This window comes from Chrysochloris asiatica, unplaced genomic scaffold, assembly GCF_000296735.1.
Source record: "Chrysochloris asiatica unplaced genomic scaffold, ChrAsi1.0 scaffold00039, whole genome shotgun sequence".
In the NCBI taxonomy this organism is placed as follows: domain Eukaryota; kingdom Metazoa; phylum Chordata; class Mammalia; order Afrosoricida; family Chrysochloridae; genus Chrysochloris; species Chrysochloris asiatica.
In genome coordinates, this window is record NW_006408557.1 from 19,570,567 (window position 1) to 19,595,550 (window position 24,984).

At 46.8% G+C, this 24,984-nt stretch overlaps 1 protein-coding gene across 1 annotated transcript; it reads right to left on the reverse strand.

The window, feature by feature from the left end:
* On the reverse strand, window positions 1-24,984 carry XKR7 (XK, Kell blood group complex subunit-related family, member 7). The gene is made up of 3 exons (XM_006860704.1): window positions 24,401-24,984; window positions 1,936-2,156; window positions 1-956 (listed from the first exon to the last, which is right to left on the reverse strand). Exons 1-3 carry the CDS (start codon window positions 24,982-24,984, stop codon window positions 1-3), a joined length of 1,761 nt encoding a protein of 586 aa, XP_006860766.1.

Sequence of the window (24,984 nt, forward strand, 5' to 3'; positions counted from 1 at the left end):
CTACACTGTGGTCTCATACTCCAATAGCTCCTGGGAGGTCCCTATGCTCCGGTACTGCAACCTAGGTGTGGCAGGTGAGGAATACTCTAGCGCCAGAATGGTCTTCCGGAGCCTGCGGTCGATAAAATGAGCATCCCATGCTGGGTACTTCTTACGAGGCAAGTCAATCCGAATCACAGGCCCCTCTGTCCGAAAGGTGCGGGCCACTGGCGTGGAAGGCAAGCCAGGCCGTACCTGGAAGACAGGCGGTGTGGGGGTCCCAGCCCGCTCACCTCCCACTGAGGCCCCATCTCTCTCCACTCCTGTAGTCCTTGGCAGGGACCTGGGGGGACTTGTGACAGTGTCAGCTGGTGGGCCACAGGACCCTGTGGTCTCAGAGAAAATACAACCAGGAGCCTGGGGGCCCAGCATGGGCCCATTGGGGTGTAGGAGGCAGTAGTAGACACACATGAAGAATATGCCCAGCGCGAAGCTGGAGGCCACCACACAGACCAAGATGAGTGAGCGGAAGTCGGTGGCAAAGTTGCGGCTGGAATACCAGAAGCCAGTGAGAGCAGCATTCTCAAGCATGACAATGCAGTAGTAGAGGGTCATGCGACGGCGGCTGCGACCCTCCTTGACGTTGAACCAGCAGAAGATGTAGATGATGCCCACCACCATGTTGTAGATGATTTCCTCCCACTTGGACATGCAGAAGTCTGTCTCGCCCTGGATGACCCAGAAGGTCATGATGCACCAGTGGGCCACAATGAAGATGCCAAAGTAGAGCTTGTAGACACTAGCAAAGAGTGCGAAGGCCAGGCCGCGGGCTGCGATGGTAAACAAGTGCCACAGCACCTGGACTACCGCACCCTTGTAGGACAGTGGCTGCTTGTCATCCCTGGAGTCCCGCAGCACCTTCTGATAGGAGGCCAGTGTCCAGGCCAGGGACAGGAGAGAGGCGAAGGCAGAGAAGACTGCGGAGACAGGGCGGGGGCAGGGCGGGTTGGGTTAGGGGTGGGTCTGGGTTGAGGTGTGGGGAGAGGGAAAGGTTCTGGGTCAGGAGCTGAGTTCTGAGGAGGGGAGAGGGAAGGGTCTGTGGATCAGTAGGGGTTTAGGGAGGGTCTGGACTAGGTGGTCTTCAAGAACAAGGATAGAGGTGAGGGTAGACTGGGTTGGGGACTTTTGTGAGGGCTGGGGTAGATGGTGTTGGTTTCCATAAGGGTCTCTGCTATAGGGTCTATACTTGGTAGGAAGAAAGGGGGCGAAATTAGGGTTCAGGTCTCTGGGAGCGGAAGAGGAGGTGAAGAGGGGGCAATGTAGAGGATCTGGAAGGGACAATTAGAAGGTGAGACTATCAGGTACACTAGAGCTGAGCTGATGTGGGGAGTGGGGACCAAGAGAAAATCAAGGTGGAAAAGGTTCCAGTATTGCTTAATATCTTGGGCTAGGAGTCCCCAGCAGAGCTGAGGATGGTGACAGTACATTTTTGGACACAGAGGCTGTTCCATAGCCTCTCCAGCACTGGGTGGAAGGAACAGAACTGCTCCAGGGAGACAAGCATGTGGTTCTTTCTGACGCTGAGTAAGTAAGTCTGGACTGTCGTGCAAGGTCTGGCTAGGCAGGGCATGGGAACCATAGGATAGACAGGTTTTCTGGAGACTGATGAATGGAGCTAGGGAGACCTGGAGTCAGGATGGCTTGTAGAACTGACTGGGCATGGGATTCCCAGGAGGGCCAGAGCAATGTAGATGAAGTACATGGAACGGCATCTCTGCAAGTGGCAGAAACGGGGTTTGCTCTGCCAGGTCTATGAAGATGGGTGAAAAGTGGGTAGCTCCCAGACAGCCTGAGTGGTGGGGAGGGCGGAAGTGCCTGGTAGCTTCTATCACTGAGGGTCAGTGGGCTATGGGCTCTCCAGAGCCTAGGGGTAGGGAGGCAGAGGGCGCGGCTCACCCTGTAGCTGTTGGAACGCGTTGCTGTCGCTGTCGCTGTCGCTACGGTGCAAGATGAGGCTGAGTTGCAGTACCAGCTGCGGCGCGCTGCGCAGGAAGGTCTCCAGCAGGCGCAGCATGCTCACATCTGCGTTCTCGAACAGCATCCGCCAGTAGAAGTGGCGCTGGAGCCGCTCTCCACGCCAGCGGCTCTGCAGCCCCAGGTACAGGGCTCGCAGGTACCTGTGGGAGGCACGCTGCGCTCAGACTTCCGGGCCGCCCCCTGCCTTTCCCACCCGATGCAAACCACCTAGCCAAAGCTCAGAGTGTGGCCCTGGGCAAGTCAAGGGCTCTTCCAGCCTGTTTCCTAAGCAGTGAAATGGGCGTATTGCAAGGATCACCTCATGGGACTGTTGTTGGGAGCACTGAATGGGCTTATTAACTTCAAAACAAAACAAAACAAAGAAACAAAATTGCACGTAGAGTGAATCCCTAATGCAGCGTCAGCATGATCATAAGTCCTATTGGGGGAGAGGGGGTGCTTTCTTGGCAATGTGCCTTACACCTTACAGTGCCCCGAACTTAGAACAAACCAGTTAAAAAGCAGGCAAGTTGACTCCAACTCATAGCAACCCCATGTGTGCCAGAGTGGAAATGGCTGATTTTTTCAGAAGTAGATCAGGCCTGTCTTCTGAGCTGCCTCAATAGCTCTATCACTATCCCCATTTTATTAGTTAAGTGTTGGGCTGCACACTGAAGAGTTGGTGGTTCAAATCTACCCAACTGCTCCATGGGACATGGCAATTTGTTTCTGTAAAGATTAGAGCTAAGGCAACCTTGTGGGGGCAGTTCTGCTTTGTCACATGAGATCCCTACGAGTCAAAAATGGATTCCACAGCACCAAACAACCACGTAGATGAGGAAACAAACACAGAGAGAGGTGGCCGTTGTCCAAGGTCACGTGACTAAAAAGAAACCGTGGAATCAGGATTCAAACCCAGGCAGTCAGGCCTCAGGAGCCACCCTCCAACCATTAAGCAACACTGCCTCTTATTGTTAAGCCATGAAGAGCTTTGGCCACATTGAGGTCCCTGCCCCTGGCACCTGGAGGGACCACCTTTAAGAGACAGTCCCTGGAGCCGGCCCTCAGTTCTGTTTGCTAAGCAGCTTCCTGATCCCACTCAGAGAGCCCAGTTCTCATTGAGGGCACAGGCAAGGTGCTCAAAGATGTGTCCCCTGGCTCAGGAGACTGCCCTTGCCATTCCTCCCAGTCAACTTCATGGCCCCACCCACTCTACGCAGGCCAAACGCAGCAGCCACCAGGTTTCACAGTCTCTCCCTCACTACAGAACTTCTGCACCTGCTGTTTCTCCACTGCTTGGGGAACACACTACCCTGTACCCCAGTTCCACCTCCACCCCACATCTGGATAACCTGCTTTTCTTCCAAGCTATCCAGGAGAACTTGGCCTACTGCCCTTTCAGTGGGGTAGGTTAAGCTCTGGACTGCTAATCAAGAGATTAGTGGCTTGAATTTATCCAGAGGTCCCTCCAAAAAAAGACCTGGTGACCTCCTCCTGAAAAGGTCACTGTATATGAAACACAGTTCTACTCTGCAACACATGGGATAAGTAGGGATTGACTCCCTAGGTGATGTAGATGTTTTCTGCTCCACTACTAACTAACCTAAAGGCTGTCAGTTTCAACTCATCTAGAGGTGCAGAGGAAGAAAGGCCTGGCAGTCTGTTTCCAAAAGGTCACTGGCACAGAAACTCTATGGTGCATGGTTCTACTTTACAACGCATGGGGTTGCCATGAGTCAGAATAGACTCAATAGCAACTGGCTTGGCTTGGTTTCCTAGCTGGGGTAAGGGATCTCTCCAGGGCTTCCCTACAACCCAACATTTGTCATTGTGGCCTATAACTGCCCTATTCAAATCCAACTGTCACCCACACCACACTGTGAGGAGACTGTGAGCTCCAAGAGAATGAGAGATCTGATTGTTCAACCACCACTGTACCCCAGTAGGTACTTGTTTAGTGGTGACTGAATGATGCATGCATAGAGCCTTGGCAACTCTGTAGGTTGTGTGGAAGGGATTCTGAAGCCCTACTTTGCCTCTAATTTGCTGTGTGATCTTGAGCAAGTTCATTACCCTCTCTGAGCACTACCTAGTTAATCCCTCTCAAGGTGGCTCTGAGGATTAGCTGGATAAGAAGGGACATGTCCACACAGTCTTTGGGTCTGACTCCCCCTCTTTGTCCTAGTCCCTTGTCCATCCCAAACAGCTCTGACTATTACAGTTGCAGATCTCCCCAGCCCCAGCCCTAGTCCCAGCCCCAGGTCCCCAAACTCTGTGATTCATGGTGCAAGCATGCTCTTTGTTGCAAGAACTTCTCCAAAAGTAACCTACTCAGTAAACCAGGAGAGACAATCCTAACACAGACTCAGAGGACTTGTTGCCTGAATCTGAAATTGGGGTACCAGGAATTTGGGGTCTAATCCCAGATGTGAAGCACAGGCATTTCTGGGATAATGTTTGGGACAGGGGACCAACCAGGTGGATATTAAATTATGTGTTGCCAACCAAAGGTGGGAAACACAGTGTTCCCTGGTGCTCAGGACTAACTGATACCCTAGCTTCCCTAATGAGGACCAGACCTTTGCAGTTGTGTGGGCTTCGTTTTATCATCTGACAATGAGAGGGATGACTATGGAGATCCTTTCAGAGCTAAAGCCCTGGGACCCAAACTCTTCACCAAAAGTGTTCAGAGATCCCTGGGTGCTAAAAACAGTTGGCACTCAGCTAATAACCCGAAGGCTGGCTGTTTGAACCCACCAAGCAGTGCCGTGTAAGAAAGGTCTGGCAATTTGTTCACAGCTAAGCAAGTCCTATAGAGCAATTCCACGGTCACACACAGGGCTGCCGTGAGTCAGAATCAATTCTTCAGCATTGAGGTTTTTTGTGTTTTTTTTTTGGTCTTTGGTTTCTCCATCCCTGTACAGACAGACAGATCCTCAACATGACACAGTACAGGGTTGGTGACAGCATGAAGAAGGGGGCTACTGCCTCAAAATCAGACTCAGGAAACACAGAGGCCACTTGGTCCAACTCTCCCAACCAGTGTTTGGGTTCCTTTCTCAGTCTTGGGTGCACACCCTCTGTTCACATACTTCCCGGGTCACTGCCTCCTGCGGTTGGACCTTCTCTTCCAAACTGCCCCAAAAGCTGCATTGTCTTTCTTTGGTTGAGCAGAAAATTGTCTCTCCCATCCCTGCTGACCCCACGTAAGAATCCCTGCAACCAGAGTTGGAGGCTAGATTCACCCATTCTCGAAGCAAGCATACTTTGAGCACCTGCTCTGTGTCTTTCTGTCTCTGAGCCCCATGGGAGAGAGACAAGGTAAGAGCTGAAATAGATAGGACTAGATGGAGCAGAACTTTGCCAGGGGGAGGCAATCAGGGAAGACTTCCAGAAGGAAGAAGCATTTTGATCTGGTTTTAAAACATAGGTAGGCATTTGAAGGCATACAAAAGGCAGGCACGCACTCCAGGTGAAAGATTCAGCAGATGTACAGGCAGAGAGGCACAAGAAAACAGTGCCTTTCTGTAGAATGGCTGGTGGTTTGATGGGCCTGGAGGGGAGAGTTTTCGAAAGTAGTGGCACAAGAAGCTGGAACTGTGAAGGGCATCGCATTCTGGGCTAAGGGGTTCAGATTTCATTCCAAATTGGAATTTTTTCTCAGAATCAGGGATGATGTGAACAGTTTGGTGGCTTGGAAAGCTAGCTCTGGAGGCTGGCTTGGAGGAAAGCCAGGGGAGGCTGGGGTCTAGTCCAGGCTTGAAATGACAGACAGGCTGATGTAAGGCAGGGGATAAAGGAGAGGCAGAGGGCAGGGCTGTGAGGGAGCCCACTGTAGGGAGCTAGGGAAGAGGCCAAGATGCTCTTCCCAGAGCGTCTGAGGGGCTCAAAAGACAGACCACTTTCCCCAGCCTCCAGCCTCCCCCTTCTATTCCCTTCTCCATTCCCGTGGCTCTGGCTTCAAACAGGAAGGAGAGACCAGCTGGTCCAATTTGAAGGGGCCTGGGGAGTTAGAGGGAGGGCGACACCCTGAAGTTTCTCTCAGGCTGGAAGACCATCTGTTTCCAGGCCTGGGTCAGCATGAGGGAGGCCCTAGCCAGCCAGCATCCATCACCACCTGACAGGGCCTCCCCACCTCCCTGCCCATTGCCCCCTCCTCTGCTAGCTCCCAATGCCCCAGGTCCAGACAAAGGACTCACATAGCCCAGACCCGACAGGCAGGGCTGGAACAGCAATGGGGGAATGGAAAGAAAGGAAGCCCCCAAAACCAAGAACATGGGATCAGCATGGAATGTGGAGAGACCATGCATGTTCCGAGCTTTCAACCTTCTCTCTGCCTCTTTTGGCAACAGGACCAACACTGTGGCTGTTCTGCCCAGTCGGCGCTAAAGGCTCACTGCCAAGGACCTGCAAGATTTTCATGGACCTTGGAAAATATTTGAGCCTGGGAAAAAAAATTGGCTCTAAAACACAGGGAAAAACTGCAGATTCAAAATTAATAAATGTTTAATTAAATGTCTGCAAAACAGAACATGATGTCAGCCAGTCAACTGCAATTTGGCTTTTATCTGATTATCTATAATTTACATTTGATGTTTGATGTTGCTGCATTCTAATATGCTTGATAGATGTGGGGCCCACAAAGGTCTTAAAACAGTTCTGCTTAGGACAAGCCACCTAGCTTCCCTGGGCCTCGGTTTCCCTGTCTCTAAAATGTGACTGACATTCACCATCTTGCCTATGTCACTGCTACTGGGGTAGGGAACCGAAAGTAAAGAAGGCAATTTTGCTTCCTGGTCCTGCCCTGGCTGCTGTGTGGCCTTGGGTAGCCTCTCCGAGCCTCATTTTCCTCATTGTGAGCATTGGATGAGGTCATGGATTTGGAAACGGTTTGTAAACTGTAGAGGGATGTGCACATAGAAGCAGGGAGCATGCCCTAGCTGGAGGCCTCTGATTCCTCCTCTCTTGTAACCTCCTCCAGAAAGCCCTATTCCATTCTATTTGAAAGGAAGTTGGAAGAAGTTGACCTCCACCATGTATGGGGCTAACACCACCCACAGAGACGGCCCCAATATTAGGGAAAGGAGCTCTTGCTCAATTCCCTGAACTTCATCCCCCTCCAGTCATTCTTTCCACTGCTGCCACCCTGGGCCAGGCCATGACCTAGACAACCGCACCAGACTCATCTCTGGACTCTTGCATGAACTCCTACCTCCTTCAGTCCATTCTCCGCATGGCAACCTGGCGGAGCATGTCATTCCCCTTCTCAGAATGTTCCAAAGCCCCTCCCATCACTCTTGGACTAAAACCCAATGTTTCCCCTTGACGTCAAGGCCTTAAGCCATCTGGCCCTGTCTGTTTTTCTCATCTCATCTGAAACCCCTGTCCCACTGGTTCCCACCCAGCATTCCACGTGCACCAGCAGGTTCCTGACTTTTGCACTTGCTACATGCTCTGCCTGGAACACTTGCCCCCAACTCCCAGCTTTTCCTGTGGCTAGCTCATCAGCTCATGTGTCACCTCCTTAGAGGGGCTCCCAGGCCACCATCCCACACTGTAGCCCCAACATTAATCCATTTCATCACCTGCTCTTGTTTTCTTCTTCTTCCTGCTTGCACTATGAAACAATCTTATTCATTAATTGACACATTTATTTTCTATTCTACCTCTTGAATGTGGCTGTCTGGGGGCAGGAATCTTGCTGTCACCACCGTGGCCCCATCATCACTGCATGTGGCAGATACGCGATAAACATTTGTTGAATGAATAACTGTGTGTGTGTACATGTATGCATGAGTGTGTGTGTACATGTATGCGTGTGTGTGTGTTCCTACTGATCTAGGAAGCCCTGGGGCTTACCTGCCTGAGTTTGCTTAGAACCAGGATATCTGCATGCTCATGTCATCTTCTCTGATACATCCCTGTCCTTCCTCCTCCTGGAAGCCTTCCCTGATGCTCTTCTAATGAGCTCCCAGACTTAACCGGACTGAGATCTGCCAGAAGCCAGGCTTGAAGTCAGCACAGTCAAATCAACCAAACAGTGTCAACTACCCCCATTTTACAGATAAGGAAACAGAGACACTTAGGCCAGATTTGGAACTAGTCTCCTGACTTCTAATCTGGTACTTAGAGACGTGCACTTGGGAGGAAATGGAAAGAAGATGAGTATGGATCATCGTAGGTCGAGGTGGGGGTGGGGAGCCAACAGAGCCATATCCAGAGAGGAGAGAAGTCAGTGTAAGATCTCGCTACTCAAAGATCAGAAAAACTGTGTCTTGTCACCCAGAGCTGGGGGCTCCCATCTCATAGGCAGAAGGAGGCCGGTGGCTGGTTACCTGTCTCTCTCTCTTGTCCTTTGGCCTCATGCTGGGTTGCCAGAGTCTCTAGTGCTGGGTCAGGGTTTCTAACCTGGACCTCAGTCTTTATTCTGGCCTGGACCCTGGGCCTGTCACTCTGTCTGGCCACTGATCCTGAGTCATTGTCTCTGTCTATCCATGGTCTAGATCAGCCTGTGGTTTCAGTCAGCCCATTTGTCATGTCTGCCCTTTGAATACAGGCTCAGGCTACTTAGCTGTTCCTTCCTCAGTTACAGTGTCCATCAGTCAATTATCTGTCTGTTAGTCTCATCCTACGATCCAGGGTCAGATCATCTGTCAATTGCATGGACTATGGGCCACATTGTTTGTCTCTTGGATTCCATGTCCATCTGTTGATCTGTTAGTCAGTCTGACTCTGGGATCCTGTCTATCTGTCCTTAGAAGCCTGGAACATCACTTTGTCAAGTCCCTTGGATGCCGGAACAACCTGTCCATCCCCTTACATACTGGATCTGCTTTTCTGTCTTTCTGTCTGTCTCTGGGATGCTGGACTGGCCTGTTGGTCTGTCTGTCTGTCAGTCCCTCAGCTGCTTGGTCCATATGCTGGTCCGTTGCTCAGCTCATGGCTCCATGTGACTGCCAGTTTTCCGGCTGTCCTCCCCTGCCTGCTCCTCCTCTCCATGACTCAGGGGCTCTCTCTGTCTGTCTGCGTCTCTCACATCCTCAGCTCCTCCATCTGTCAGTCTCGGCGTGTGTGTTCTCACCCCTCTTCACTCCCCCTCACAGTTCTGGGCCAAAAACACAGCAGCTTCCAGCGGCTCCCCCACTTGTGAGTCTCCATCAAGAACCACTCTCCACCCTGGCTAGCTCTCTGGCCTCTAGTGTGGACCAGGCCCTGTCACCTCTGCTGGGTGGACAGGGTACAGCTGGGAGAAGGCAGAGAGGCAGGGCTGATAGGAAGCAACAAGACTTTCCACACCAGCTAAGCCCATCTCTGCTCCTGAGGTCTGCAGGTGGGCACTAGACAGTAGTTAATAATGACAGTATCTCACATTAAATGAGTGCCAACTATATGCCAGGTGTGCAAAGCCTTGCTATACACATCGACTCATCTATTCCTTACAACAAATATCTGAGATGGGTACTATTATTATGCCCATTTACAGATGAAGAAATTGAGATTAGAAAGGAACTGGGACTTATCTAAGGTCACATAACTAGCTGATGCCAGACCTAGGCTCAGAACTGGCTCTCCATCACCTGCTGAGCCAGAGAAAATATGGGAGACATCAATAACTCTAACCCCACTCTCCAACTCATCACCCCATCTGCCTGCCCACCATGGCAACTTCAGCTGCATGGAGGGTATGCAACACAGATTGGAAGACCCATGTTATATGTGGATGGACCTAAGAGCTTCACTTGGAATTACATAGTTTAGAGAGAAAAGGGGAAGTTTATTCGACATTTATTCAACAAGCATTTATGAGTACCTACTGTTTACCAGGAACTAAATTGCTAAATGCTAAAATTCTGGAGGAAACAGCAGTGAGTCCATCTGGAACTTATAACCTAGTGGGGAATCTGGACAGTACTCAAATAAGCATGCAAACATGTAACTACAAACACATCCCCAAAGTTCCAGACATACTGCAAACAGAGACCCATACTCCTGCACTGAGGAAGGTGGGGATATTGGAGAAGGGTGTGGTCTAGCCTGGGAAGGGCAAGGCAATCAGAGAAGGCTTTCTGGAGGAGGTGATTAACAAGCTATGAGATGAAGGAGGCACAGGAGTTAGCCAGATGAAGGAGGAAGGGAAGGGAGTTTTTTTTGTTTCGTTTTTTACAAATGAAACAGCAAGGGTTAAGGTCATGAGGTAGGAAGGAACAGAGCATTTTCAAAGAACAGTAAGGGCTTAGAATGGCTGTAGTTCAGGGAAGGATGGGAAAGCAAGAGATGATGTGGGTCATGGTGAAGGATTTGGGCACAGAAAGGTTTGAAACAGGGAGTGACAGGGTCAGATGCCACACCTGCATCTTAGAGGGAGCACTTTAGCTATAGAGAAGAGATTGGAGGAGAGCAAAGGTAGAAGACAGAAGATCAGTTGCCAGGTGAGAGGTAAGGATGACTTTTTGGAAGGTGATGGAATCCTGAGACATTTAGAAGGTATTTGGAGAAGTGACTTGCCCAAGGTCAAGCAGTCAAAAAGCATCATGTTGCATCTCAAACTAGAGTTAGCTGACACCCCTATTTTATTGCAGGAAATAGATTAAGCTAAGTCCAAACCTGGGGGACCAGACATCAGATCCTATCTGTGGGAGGATTCTTGGGGAAATATTGGGCTCCCTGCAATGTGGGCTAGGAAGTGCTTGGAAGGAATGGGCCAGAGGCCCCCTCCTCATCTGCCCACTCCCTCAGCTGAGCCTACAAGGATGTAAAATAGGACCTTCCTGGGGTTGGCAGCCAAATGATTCATAAATGTCAGTAAAGAATGTGATTTTAACACATTCGGCTCTCATTTCATGCAGTGCTGGGGAGCTGGACTGTCTTCCTCCTCCTCAGCACCCCCCTAGAGTCTTTTTTGCTAAGCCGATGCCAAAAGTTCCCCAGTCACTAATTTTAGGATCTGGCTGAAGCTGAGACCCTCTCCCATTCCTTCTACCCCTCCCACTTCCAAACTAAGCACAACTCATTTCCCCAGCAGAAAAGCAGGTAGCAACTCCTTAGTAAAGCACCTGGGACCAGTTTCCAAAGGTTCATGTATGAGTGCAGACTGCTGTCCTATCCTCTCTGGGCCTTAGTGTCTTCATCTGTGAAATAGGTCTGTGGCAGAGCAGATACTAAGGTCCAGGACCCCATATTCTTCTGAGTCTTGTTCTCTGCCTAATTTTCTCTTCTGATATCCCTGGTGGAGTTGGGACATTATGAACCAATACAGGTGAGGATAGGGGCTAATTCTAGCCTCCTAACTGGAGTCCTGGTGTGGTGCTGTGGGTTAATGCTCTGGACTGCAAGGTTGGCTAGAACTGCAGTCAGCGGTTCAAGTTCACAAGCTGCTCCTAGGAAGTCCTATACAGAGTCACTATGAATCAAAATGAACGGATGGCACTTAATGACAACAACAAGGGCATCCGGAGTCCAGGTGTAGCACTGTGGGATAAACATTGGACATCTAATCACAGGGTCAGCAGTTCAAACCCACCAGCTGCTCCTCTGACTCCAAGGCACTAACAACAATGGCATCTGAAAGCACCTGGAAATCAAGGCACTTCTGTTTGTCCCTGGCGTGAATTCTAAATGGCATAGTCAGGTTTTCGAACTCCAGTGCAATGGGCCAAGTGGGGACTCCAGGAAACTATAAAGAGTGCCCTGCTTAAGTGGACACGCACCTCCTCAGTTCTAGGAGAATGTGCACCCACAGCGGCTGGAGCTCACAATTTTTTCAAGAATAGCCAAAAATCAGGATACTTTTGCAAAAACAAAAAAACCCCTCAATTTGAAAATGATGGCAACTAATTAAAAAAATAACATATGGATTAAAAAAAAATTATTATATTCCTCTTAAAGGTGTGATAACAGTGTTACATGTTTTAGCTAGGTTTTTCCAAAAGTCTCTTTTTAGAGATGTACTGAAGTATTTATGGATGCAACGATATGATGTCTGGGATTTGCGTCAAAATCACAAGAAAAGTGAAGGAAATGGGGTGGGGTCTAATCCTGTACTGTCTAGAATTTGAATTTGGTGGTGCTGTAGGAGAAGCACTCAACCTCAAGGTTCGTGGTTCAAACTCACCAGACACTTCTTGGAAACCCTACATAGGGTCGCTGTGAGTCGGAACCAACTCGATGGCACTTAACAACAACAAAGCCAATTTTGGCTATTTAAATTTAATTTAATCAAAAGTAAACTGCAGTTTCTCAGTTTCACTACCCACATTTCAAGTGCTCGATAGCCTTGTGTCACTGGTGACTAGAGTTTTACACAGGGAGATATACAGTATTTCCATCATTGTAGAAAGTTCTATAGGACGATGCTGGCCTAGAGAGCAAACAAAGTTGGCCAGGAGTAATCCTTATTAAGCTGGGTGATGGTACATGGGGGAGCATTCTCCAATTCTCACTCTTTTGTATATGTTTCAAATTTTCCATAAAAAAAAAAATTCATTTAAAAGTTAAAAAAAGAAAAACATCCTTTGTGGTCCAAACAAACCCAAAGGCCACCACTTTGCAAGCTTTGATCTGACTGTTCAGCATCATGGAATTGAGCATCATAAAGCCCCAAAGTTAGAGCCATAGGCTCTTAAAGCTGTAAGAGCTTTAGAGATCAGCCAGTTTGTCCTCCAAAATGGGGCCACAGGGAGTTTACGCCCTCAGGAGCAACCCATTCTGCTTCTGGGCAGCTTTGCTGGTCAGGATGTCCTTGGTTCTACTCAAACATGATCTGCTGCTCTGTACCTTAGGTTGTCATCTATCTTCACACTATTTCTAGAACCTCAGAAGTAGTCACTTTCCTCAATTGGGGACAGTTGATTGAGCGAGCGAGTATTAGAACCTATGATGCACTTCTCCCACCCCTTGCCTTGTTACTAAGCAAATAGGATGGCTCTTACTAGGCTAACAATAAAAGCAATCATAGTAAATGGGAGTATTTTCTGAACACGTAATGTGTGCAAGCCCTGTACATTTACATTGCCTCAAGACATCTTTACAAGAACCTTAAGTGGTGAATCTGTATCCTATTTTGTAGATAAACTCAGAACTCTGACTTGGGAAGTGATTTGCCCAAGGTCACACAACTAGGATGTTCTGGAGCCATGATCTGCACTAATGCCCCAAGCACAGGTAAATACCTTTCTGGTATTTTCTGTTTTCAGCCAAGATCCACCTGACATCAGCAATGATATCCCTAATTCCACATCCTCTTCCAAATCCAGCTTGAATTTCTAGCAGCTCCCCATCAATGTACTGCTGCAATCATTTTTGAATTCTCTTTGAAAAATTGTACTTGCCTGTGATATTAATGATATTGGTCGATGATTTCCATTCTCTTGAGTACCCTTTCTTTGGAAAGGGCACAAATATGAATCTCTTCTAGTCAGTTGTCCAGGTAGTTGTTTCCCAAATTCCTTGGCATAGTCGAGTGAGCGCCTCCAGTGCTGCATCAGTTTACTGAAAGATTTCCATTTGTATTTCCTCAATTCCTGGAGCCTTGTTTTTTGCCAATGCCTTCATTGCTGTCAATACCATTGGTTCATGCTCATATGTTATATCTTGAAATGGTTGAGCATCGACCAATTCTTTTTGGTACAGTGACTCTGTGTACTCCCTCCATCTTTTGATGCAGGCATCATTCAACGTTCTGCCCATAGAATCCTTCAGTATTGCAACCCAAAGCTTGAATTTTTCCTTCAGTTCTTTCAGCTTGAAAAATGCTGAGCGTGTTCTTCCTTTTTGATTTTTTAACTCCAAGTCTTTGCACATTTCATTATAATGCTTTACTTTGTTTTATTTGAGCTGCCCTTTGAAAATTTCTATTCAGCTTTTACTTCCTCATTTCTTCTAGTTGCTTTAGATTCTCGATACTCAAGAGCAAGTTTCAGAGTCTCTTCTGTCATCTATTTTAGTCTTTTCTGTCTTTTTAATGACCTTTTGATTTCTTCATGCATGATGTTCTTGATGTCATCCCACAACTTGTGGTTTTCAGTCATTAGTGTCTAATACATCAAATCTGTCCTTGAGATGATCTCTAAATCCAGGTCATATTTTGGCTCTCGTATTTTCATTTTCTTCAACTTTTACCTGAACTTGCATATGAGTAATTGGTGGTCTGTTCCACAGTTGGTCACTGGCGTTGTTTTTTTTTGATGATGTTGAGCTTCTCTATGTTCCCTTCCCATAGATGTATTCCATTTGATTCCCGTGTGTTCCATCTGGTGAGATCCAGGTGCATAGTCACCTTTGATGTTATTTTAAAAAGTTATTTGCAATGAATAAGTCATTGGTCTTGCAAAATTCTATCATGAGATCTTTAATATCATTTCTATCACCAAGGCCACATTTTCCAAGTACCAATTCTTACACTTTGTTTCCAAGTTTTGGATTCCCATCACCAGTAATTATCAATACACCTTGGAGCAATTTCAGACTGACGAAGTTGGCAGAATTCTTCAATTCATTGCTGACTTTAGTGGTTGGTGTATAAATTTGAATAATAGCGGTATAAATTGGTTTTCCTTACAGGCGCATGGATATTAGCCTATCACAGACAGCATTGTACTTCAAGAGAAATCTTGAAATGCTCTTTTTCATGGTGAATATGATGCCGTTCCTCTTCAATTTATCATTCCTAGCATAGTAAACCATATGACTGTCTGATTCAAAATGGCCAATACCAGTCCAATTCAGCTCAATAATTCCTAGGATGGGGTTGTGGTATGGTGTTGTAGGATAAACACTGGATTGTTAACTGCAAGGTCATTGGTTCAAACCCATCAGTTACTCCTTGGAAAACCTATACAGGGTTGCTATGACTCAGAACTGACTAGATGGCACTTAACAACAACAATGCCTAGAATATCAATTCTTATGCATTCCATTCTTGTTTTTGACAACTTCCAATTTGCCTAAATTCATACTTCAAACAATCCATGTTTCGATTATTAATGGATGTTTGCAGCCATTTCTTCCCATTTTGAGTTGTGCCACATCAGCAAATGAAAGTTTTGCTCTATGTCATTGAGGTCAATTATTCTTTGAGGAGGCAGCTCTTCCCCAGTAGTATTTTGAATGTCTTCCAACCTGAAGGCACTATATCTGACAATGTTCTGTTGCTATTCATGAGGTTTTTAGTGGCTAACTATTCTTTTCTTTCTTCCTGGTCTGTACTAATCTGGAAACTCACGTGAACCCTGTCCACCATGGATTACCTGCTGGTATTTAAAATACCAGTGGCATAACTTCTAGCGTCACAGCAAAACTCAGGCCACAACAGTACAATGAATTGATAGATGAGTGGTGATATACTAGTTGCCATCAAGTTGATTCCAACCAATAGCAATCTCAAGCATGTAGAGTAAACCATACTCCATAGAGTTTTCAGGGCTGCGACCTTTTGGAAGAAGATTGCCAGACCTTACTTCCAAGTCCTCTCTGGGTGGATTTGAGCCACCAACTTTTCAGTTAGTAGCTCAGCACTTAAACATTTCTGCTACCCAGAGACTCTTGTACATTACCTTGGAGCCTCCCATATCAGCTACAAATCCAAAGCTCACCTCAACTGATTTCAAGTTCCAAGAACTTGCTGAGGAACTTGCCAGAGCTGTCTCTTGCAAGGCCACCATCAATAACTGAGGGTCCATCAATGGTGAGATCGGGGAGCAGTGAAGAAAAGAAGGGACAAGACAGAGGGTCTCATGATCTAGTGGGAAAACCAGCCAGGTGGGCTATAGGGGTAAGGGAGGGAATGAATAATTTTGCCTGAGGGGAAAGTTGGAGAGGAATAAATGTTAATTGCTGGTGTTAATAGTGCATACTTTATATTAAAATAAAATTCTTAAAAATTAAAAAGCAGTCTGCTTCCAAAAGCAATATATGATTATTTCATTTTTATGATTATTTTTTAAGAGTTCATTTAACTAGTAGAAGGCCTGGTGGTAACATGAGGTCTTTGAAGCCTGACTGCATAGCTTCAAACCCTGGCTCTGCTAACTTACTAACTGAAAATTTGCTACCTCTGTGAGTCTCAATTTCCACACCTATTAAATAGAATAAATTGAGCACTTAGTATATGCTGAGCACTGCACAAAGCGTGCAAAAAACAAAATAAAAATAAGCACTCACACAAAAAACATTGGCATCAAGTCGATTCTGAATCAAAGCATGTGCCATATATTAACTCATTAAACTCTTGCAACAGTCATTCTCATAGGAACTGATATCACCCCCATTTCATGGATGAGGAAACTGAGGCCCAAAGAGGTTAATTATTTGCTCAAGGTCATACAGCTCAGAAATGGCAGAGTCAGGGTTCTGACCAACCCATCTGGTTCCAAAGTCCTCATTCTTTACTGCTACAGTCCCTACCTGACAGAATTGTCACAAACATGAATGATCTCATCTAAGTCTCAATAAATGGAAACTGTAATTTTCAATAATAGCTGACAGTTTTAAAAACAGAAGAATGTATACATGTATTTTTTGATTAATTTAAAACTGTCAGTACCATCTCCAAGTAATGTGAGAAATAGAAAATTAGTAAGTGGAAATCTTTCTAACCCCACTGCTCTATTCTAGATATAATGAGCAGCTGTTGTTGTTGTTGTTGTTAAGTGCCATAGAGTCAGTTCCGACCCATAGCGACCCTGGATAGGGTTTCCAAGGAGCAACTGGTGAGCTTGAACCACAAACCTTGAAGTTCAAAGGGCTTTGCAGTCTGGCACATTAACCCTACAGTGCCACACCAGGACTCCACAAAGAGCAGAGGGGAGTCAGTTTTCATTATAACTTTTCTGTATTTCCTGGGGTTTCAACCATGAGTGTACTGCTCTTTTATAAACAAAACAGCCAAGCAATTTCCATTTTATATTGAGGGAGTAATGTCTGGGGGCAGCGAGAGACATGTGTTGGGTTTGTTCAGGACAAGCTTTAAAGAAGAGGTGGCATTTGAGTTGGCCCCTGAAGGACAAGCAGAATTTCACCAGGAGGCGAATGGGAAAAGCTTTTGCCAGAGAGGGACTGAAAGCAACTTCTCAGAGGCCTGGAGTGTGTAGCTTGTTTGGGCGCTGGCGTCAGCAAGGGCCTAGAGCAGGGTCAGAGGACCTTGGTACAGGCTAAAGCATTTGAGCTCATTCTGGGGACAGAGAAAGCCATGGAGGCTCTCTGGTTGCATAGTGGCAGGGTCAGATTTGAGGTCTAGGACCATGGCTCAGGACAGCTGCAGGTGGAGGTAGGACTAGGAGGGGTGGGCAATATAGGAGGCTGATGGAGAATCCCAGGGGAGGAATTTGGACAATCTAACAAAGACAGACTGCTATCCCAATCAATGGTCAGCAGTTTGAATCTACCAGCTGTTCCGTGGGAGACAGATGAGGCTTTCTGCGCTTGTAAAGATTTATAGCCTCAGAAATCCTATACAGGGTCTCTATGGGTCGGACCCAAAACAACAAAGAGTAGTGGTGGGGAATGAAGAGGTCAGAGTGGATTCCAACCCATCTTTACTCTGCTCTCCAGGGATCCTCGCCCCAGCTGCCAGGTTCAAAGCCATTTCCTGGCAGCTCTAGTCCCCACTCACCCACCCCAAGGTTTCTCCTGTGTGGTCTGTATAGATCAAATAGGGAGGAGGAAGGGATGGTGGGCCCAACTGCCGCCACTGAGTCTGTTCAAAGCAGCGCTAATGGCCTGTTGCTGCCCAGATGGGGGTGGGCAGAGCATCCAGCGGGGGCTCTCCCAGGAGATGGGTAGTGAGGCCAGAACTGGAACAACCCTGCCAAGTTAAAGCAAGAAGGAACCTTGTGACTGGCCAGTGAGTTCAGGGGTTATAAACACCTTTCAACTGTGAAACTGAGGATGCAAAGCAAAACCTTAGCACTGTAACCAACATGTCAAAAAAGAGAAGCTTAGCGATCCTTGGGTTGAAATGATAGTGAGAAAGCCTTGAAAAAATTTGGAGCCATTATGTATATTCCCAACTATATGTGATCAAAGAGCAACATGTATCCAGGGATAAAGCTCAGAAGGCAGGAAGAGATAGGAAAGAGGGAAGTGACAAGCCCAGGGAGGAAGTGGGAAGAGTGCTGTTAACATTGTTGAGGACTGAAATCAATGTCACGAATGAAAATGTGTATGAATTGTTGAATGGAAAACCAATTTGCTCTCAGCAAATCACATTAAAAAGTCAAAGGAAGGAAAATCACTATAAATCCAAAACCTGGCCCATTTTATAAATAATAAAATAAATAACAATGGCTAATGATAATTGCTGAGCACCTCTGTGTTCTAGGTACTGTGCTAAACCATATACATGCATTATTTAATTTACTAATCTCTCAGGTCCCAAGAGATAAGTACCACTATTCAAATGTACCATTTTCAGATGAGAAAATCAAGACTCAGGCAAATTAGGCCATTTCCCCCAAATCATAGAAAGTAGCAGATGCCAGATATAGCTGATCCCAAAGTGGAGAGCCCTGGTGTGGCACTGTGGGCTAATGCGTCAGACTGCAAAGTCGTTTGAACTGCAAGGTCAGTGGTTCAAGCTCACCAGCTGCTCTTGGAAACCCTATACAGGTCAGAATCGACTTGATGACACTTAACAACAACAACAAAGTGTAGGTTCTTAACCAATATACTCTCTCTGGCCTCAAATAAGAAACTGAGGACCAGAGAAGAAAAGATGCTGTTGACTCTGCCTGAAACAGATGTCTCTGCCCCTGTTGCTTCTACCCTGGCTCAGCCACCATCATCCCTACCCTAGATCATTGTACCAACCTCTTGATGGATTCCCTGGCCTACCCAGCAATCAGAGAAAACACTATAAATCATTAGCCAAGACCACACACCACTTCTCTGCTCAAACCATCCTAGGATCCCCATTTCACATACAGCAAAAGTTCTGTGTGATCTGGCTTTGCCAATCTGTCCATGCTCAGCTTCTACTTTCTCCTCACTCTTTCCTTCTGCTACAAAGGACTTCTCCTTCCCTTTGGCTGAACTTTTCTAGGACCTTTGCCCATATGTCACCTTCTCAGAGATGTCTACTTTGACCACCAATCTCACCGAGTCCTACTTTCCTCCCTGGCACTTCCCTTTGTCCCTTTTTTCCATAGCACTGAGTCCCTGTTATCCCATTAACTTTTTGAACCTCTCTCGTATATCATATTTCCTTGTTTCTCCCATTAGACTATTAAACTTCATAGAGCAGGGGCTTTGTCTGGTTCATCATTCTATTCCCAGCACTTAGAACAATGCCTTGTACATCCATATCTCGGCAATAAATGGCTTTTTCACCCCCTTCTTGCCCTTCTCGCCCTCCTAACCTTTGGCTACCTGCTCAATGAACAGACCTCCTTCCAGAGGGAATAAGCCCAGGTAGATGACAGTAATCACTGCCAATAGTTTTGAATGCTCACCATAGTCCTTTGTATACATTATCTTCATTAAACTTTGAAACAACCTAAGAGGTGGGTACCCTTGTGATCTTTAGTTTACAAGTGAGGAAACTGAGATACAGAGAGGTTATGTAGCTTTCCATGGTCACATATAGGAAGTGGCAGGTTCAGGATTTGAATTGAAGACATTTGAGTCCAAAATTCATGCTCTTAACCATTATGCCAAGAATATAGCTTCCCAGAGGGAAGAGCCTAACTTTCATACAAGTGGCCACTAACTCATTTCAGGACTTCTCTTGAGTTGTGGGACTTGTTAGGAGACACAGGGAGCAAGGTTGTGGCTTGAACATAGAGGGCATAGTAGAGGGATGGCCCCCAAAGTCAGATTTGCCTCCCTCGTTAGAAGCAAGGATGGTGAGACTTGGTCTCTCGTACTTTGGACATGTTGTCAGGAAGGACCAGTTCCTGGAGAAGGACATCATGCTTGGTAAAGCGGAAGGTCAGAAAAACAGAGAATGATCCCTAACAAGATGGAGTGACACTGTAGCAGCAACAGTGGGCTCAGACAGAACAGCAATTGTGAGGATGGCACAGGACCGGGCAGTGTTTCCTTCTGTTGTACACAGTGTTGCTATGAGTTGGAAATGACTTGATGGCACATAACAACAACAACAGATCCTGACAGATGAGGAATGATCTGATGGCAGATCATCTCCCACTAATTGGCTTAGCAAACCATGTTTATTCAGGCAAAGCTGGGGCCCAGTGAGTTCAAGATTATGTAAAGCAGGATTTATGGCTTACTGCTTTGCTGCCCATGGGGTCAGAGGAGACAGAGTTAGGACTTTAATTGGCTTAACAATCCTGAGTGGTTTAAAAGCTCAAAGGCTGAGAGGAGTGGTGGTGAAGACACAGGTGGATCTGTTTGAACTTCTCCCAGGAATTCAGTCTGTTTCTAAGTGGGGACATTGCTCTGTGCTTCTCCCAGCACAGTTCGGAGGCACAGCTTGGGCTTGAGGGTTAGACAAACACTATGATGGCACCTCATCTCTCCCCCATTGTCTCAGTGGATGACCTTGGACAAGTTACTTTCCTTATCTGATAAATGGGTTTGTCAATAACCACCAAAAGGAAGATCTCAAGGTAACACAAGATTCATGCCTAGAGCACCTCACCTGGGTCCCGCTAGGACATGATGGAGTGGAGTGGCTGGCTGTTCTTTCCCTTCCTTGGAGTCTCATGTTATGTTTAAATTCATCCTAACAACACCCTTCTCATAAGGTTGTTTAAGAATAAAATAAAATCCTATATGTGAATGGACCTTATCAACTGTGAAGAGCTAGACCAGAGATTTCAGAGGATGAGTCACAAATGAGTTTTCTATGGATTACACCATTTAATCTTAATTAGTAGTTGAAAACTGGGAGAATTCACACAAGAATTCCAATCTCCCATTTCTCTTGAAAAACCAAGATGTGATACCAGGTCTGCTATTTCTCATGGAGATGCATAGTAAATGCCATTTCTCTAGGACACTACTTTTCCCATAATGTCCTCGTACTTGACACTCTATGTGTCTTATGGTTTGTGTTACCTGCCTGGATTCTCAAAGTATTTGAGCTTTTGACTCAGCATTATACAAGTGTGAGGAGCTGCAATCTAGCTTTATGATTAAAACCATGATTCCAGAATCAGGGGCATGGGATCAGGAGTTGAACCATTGGAGTCTCCCAGTTTTGATGCTGGAGGACTCAGACACACATCTCCTTCCTCATCACTGCTTAGAACATCTGCATCAAATCCTATTGAACAGTGAACCTGTTCAATGTGAGAACATTTCTCATGGTAAGTAAGCATGCTGTGCCAACATTGCTTAATTTCTAGGAATTTCAGACACAGCGTTATTTTTGTACCTTCTCTGGATTTCCCTCTTCCTTACTCTTCCTCCCACCTTCCTTTACCATTTAGCTAGACTCTCAGCCATTTTGAAATCCAAAGTCAAATAATTTTCAGGACAGTGGCCCAGATGGACTGTGAAGGTTTGAGATCTAGTAACTAGATTCAGAGTCAAAACTTCAGATGAAGGAGGGCTTTTAAGGTCAAGAGGTCTAATGGTCTCATTTCACATACAGGGAAACTGAGACCTAGAGATGGGAAGAACCTTGCTCAAGGTCACCCAGCAAGCTAGTTACAAACCAAAAGGAAGATGTAGGTCTCCAGACCCTACTCCACCTACTCCCAATCGAGCATTAGTTTCCCATACTGACACTGTTTGTACATCATACCTGCCCCACCCACTCCCTATTCAGCACTTTTCCCACAATAACACGTGGCTTCCCATCCTTACTTAGGTAAGGGGTTCAACTTCCTCCCTAGCTTTTCATATTCTTATCTTAATGTAGCAGAAGCCCTGGCTTTCTATCCTTCTGGAATCTTGGGATCTCAGGCTCATAATTCTTCAAGCTTGAGGACGCTTTAGTGACAACATTGCGGAATGGTTCAGTTGCAATTGGGCTTTGAAGACTGAGTCTTGAGACCCAATCCTCCACTCCCTAACTGAGTGACCTTGGAAAGGAGGCTCCATATTTGAGCCTCATCCCCTCATCATAGTTAAGTTGTTATTTTGTGCCATGGAGTTGGTTCTGACGCATAGCGACCCCGTAGAGGGTTTCCAAGGCTGTAAATCTTTATGGGAGCAAAAAGCCTCATCTTTCTCTGGTGGAACAGCTGGTAGTTTCGCACTGCTGACCTTGCGGTTCGCAGCCCAATTAGTAACCACTATGCTACCAGAGCTCCTTATCATAGCTAAGTAGGAACTATTATATTAACCTCATCACAGGATTATTAGGATACAGGTAAAAAGATTTGGCTAAGTGTGAGTGCTTGATAAGATAATGGTTATAGAATTGTAAATCTAGGATGTCAAACTTCAATGACCAAGTAAAATGGATCAGTCCAGTGGAAACTGGACCAACGGAAGCAATTATTATTGTCTGTATTAAGTGTTACAGGCAGTTACTACTAGATCCTTTTTTTTTATGAAGCCAGGACTCTGGGTTTAAAAAATATTATGCGAGTCAAACAAACCACTTCTGTAGGCCAAAATCAGCCCAAAGGCCATTAGTCTGTAATCCTTGCAAAATCATATCATCCCAACTCCCTTACTTTACATAAGAGAAAATGGAAATAGCTAGTTAGCCCTTCTATCTAAGAAACCATGGAGTTCAGTGGACCCATCTCCAGCCACTCCTCTGAGATCTCCCCCCAAAACAATCAGTATTTTCCATACTTGAAAAAAAACTCAATTAAAAATCAAGAAAGGAGAGAAATGTCAATTCTGATCATTGGATTCTGAACAAGAGGAGGAAGTAGGACTTAAGGTAGTCTGTAAGTCGAGGGGCAGTGACTTTAGGCAGAAGAGAAAGGAGGATGAAGCCTTGGCTACCAAGAATAGGAAGTTACCATGTCAGGATCTAAAAATACCTTTTGCCATCTGTCCACTTGGACATAGAATAATAAATGCAGATTAGTTCCTGGATGTAGACATGAATATTTTTATGTGTCAAACTAATAATAATAATAACAACACCTTGTATGGAGAGAGCTTCACATCCCTTCCTTCCCCCCTCCCCCCACAGGGCAAGCTAAGTGGAATATACACCATCCTGGCAAACCAAGGTAGAGAAGGGGAAACCAAGGCAGAGAGAGATTCAGCAATACAAGGGGTGACACAGCAAAAGGGCAACTGGGACAAATCCTGGAAGTCCTGTTCTCAACCCTCAGTCCAGAATTGAATCTTCTGAGCTAGTCAAAAGGCATTCACAAATAGCAGAATAAATATAATAACAGTGATAATTACCCTTCACATCTCTATAGCATCTTCCCCATGCTATCCACACATCTGCTACAATCATGATCATTCACTTTATTCCTAAGTAAATATGTTACAGTGTGCAAGGCCCTCACAAGACACTCTCATCTGACCATTCCAACAGGTAAGAAATATGTGATGGTAGACCAATGAGATTAAAAAAAAGTAGGTACTTCTCCCTCATTTCACAGGTGAGGAAACTGAGAATTGCAGTGAGAAAAGGATTTCCCCAAGATCACACAGTAAGCAAGTTTATCCTGTCATGAAATTTCCTGTCAGTGGACAGTAGTCCCTAAACTACTAGAACAGTTCTGATTCAAGGAAACCCCTCCAAAATTAACTCAGCATGGCAGGCACCTTCAATCCTAGCAGAGGAAGTGGCCAGTTGAACAATCCTCAGTTTTCTCTTGCTGTCCTGGGATTAAAGGGCAGCTAGTGGCAATCCAATTTCAGATTCAAGAACCCAAATCTCCTTGGCCCTGTTGAGGGTAGGGAAGGCAGCGCTAGGGGAGTGCTAGGAAGCAGAAGGAGTCAGAAAATTTCCCAGCTGGATGTAGCACACCATTTCCCAAAAAAGTCTGAGAAGTTTGAGTAGGATATTCATTTAGCTGCTTCAGATTTTGTGTCTCCTGGGAGGTAGGAAATGGGCCAGAATTCAGAACTGAGAATCTTTGAAAGCAGGGAAGGACTTTCCTATACCCAGACTCAACAGGCAAGGAGAAACGAGTGGACTGGGTCTGGAGAGTCCTGAGGTTCTGGTTCAAGCATCACACTCATCCCCATCAACACCAGACCCTTCTTACTCACACCTCCTCTCCTCTCCCTCCTTGCCCCTCTTCTATCCCTTCTTGCCCTTCTTCCTCAGTCCCCATTCCTCAGTGGTCATATCAGACAGGTTGGCATTGGGGTTGGTCAGGGTTTGGGGGCAGAGGTCAAGGAAGGAGCGGGGAAAGAAGAAATCAGAGTTCCAATTGGGTGGGGCGTGGTGTGGTGGAGGTCAGGACTGGGGTGGTTCTGAAGGAATCAAAGCCCGGCCGCGTTGGGGTGGCAGGCCAGCCTTTGGACATCCCCACTCCTTTGACTCCGCTCCATTCACCAGCGACTTCCCTACCTCCAGACTTGACCGAGCTGCAGGAGGTGAACGAGGGTCTGCAGCAGCCAGATGCAGAGGCGGCAACAGCCGCGGCGGTAGGAGTTTGCGGAAGAGGGCGCAGGCCGGGAGTCCACCTCGGGGCTGCCTTCTTTCGTCCTGAAGGCGATGGCGCTGTCCTTGGTGCTGATGGCGGACCCACGGGCACTGCTGTCCTTGGTGCTGACGGCTGGTCCCGGGGCCCCCGCTGGCTCCGTGTAGTCGTAGACAAACCAACGGAAGCTGAGCAACTGCACGACCAGCGAGGGCAGAAGCACGAACAGCAGCGTAAGGCCGAAGTAGGTGCGTTGGCCCTGAATGTAGTAGGAGGCCGCCAGCCACAGGTCCGTGGCGCCGTCGGAGAAGAACACGAGCAGCGCGCACAGCACCCAGCAGCAGTCCCGCAGCTCGTAGCGCGGCCCTGGGCCACCTGCCCCGGTCACCCCAGCGCCGCCGGTCACCGCCGCTGCCTCCCTGTGTCCTCCTGCACCGCCCCGAGCTCCTCCGGGCGCCCCCTCCGGCCCCGGGCCGGCCGCGGCCGCCGCTCCATCCGACTTCGCGGCCAT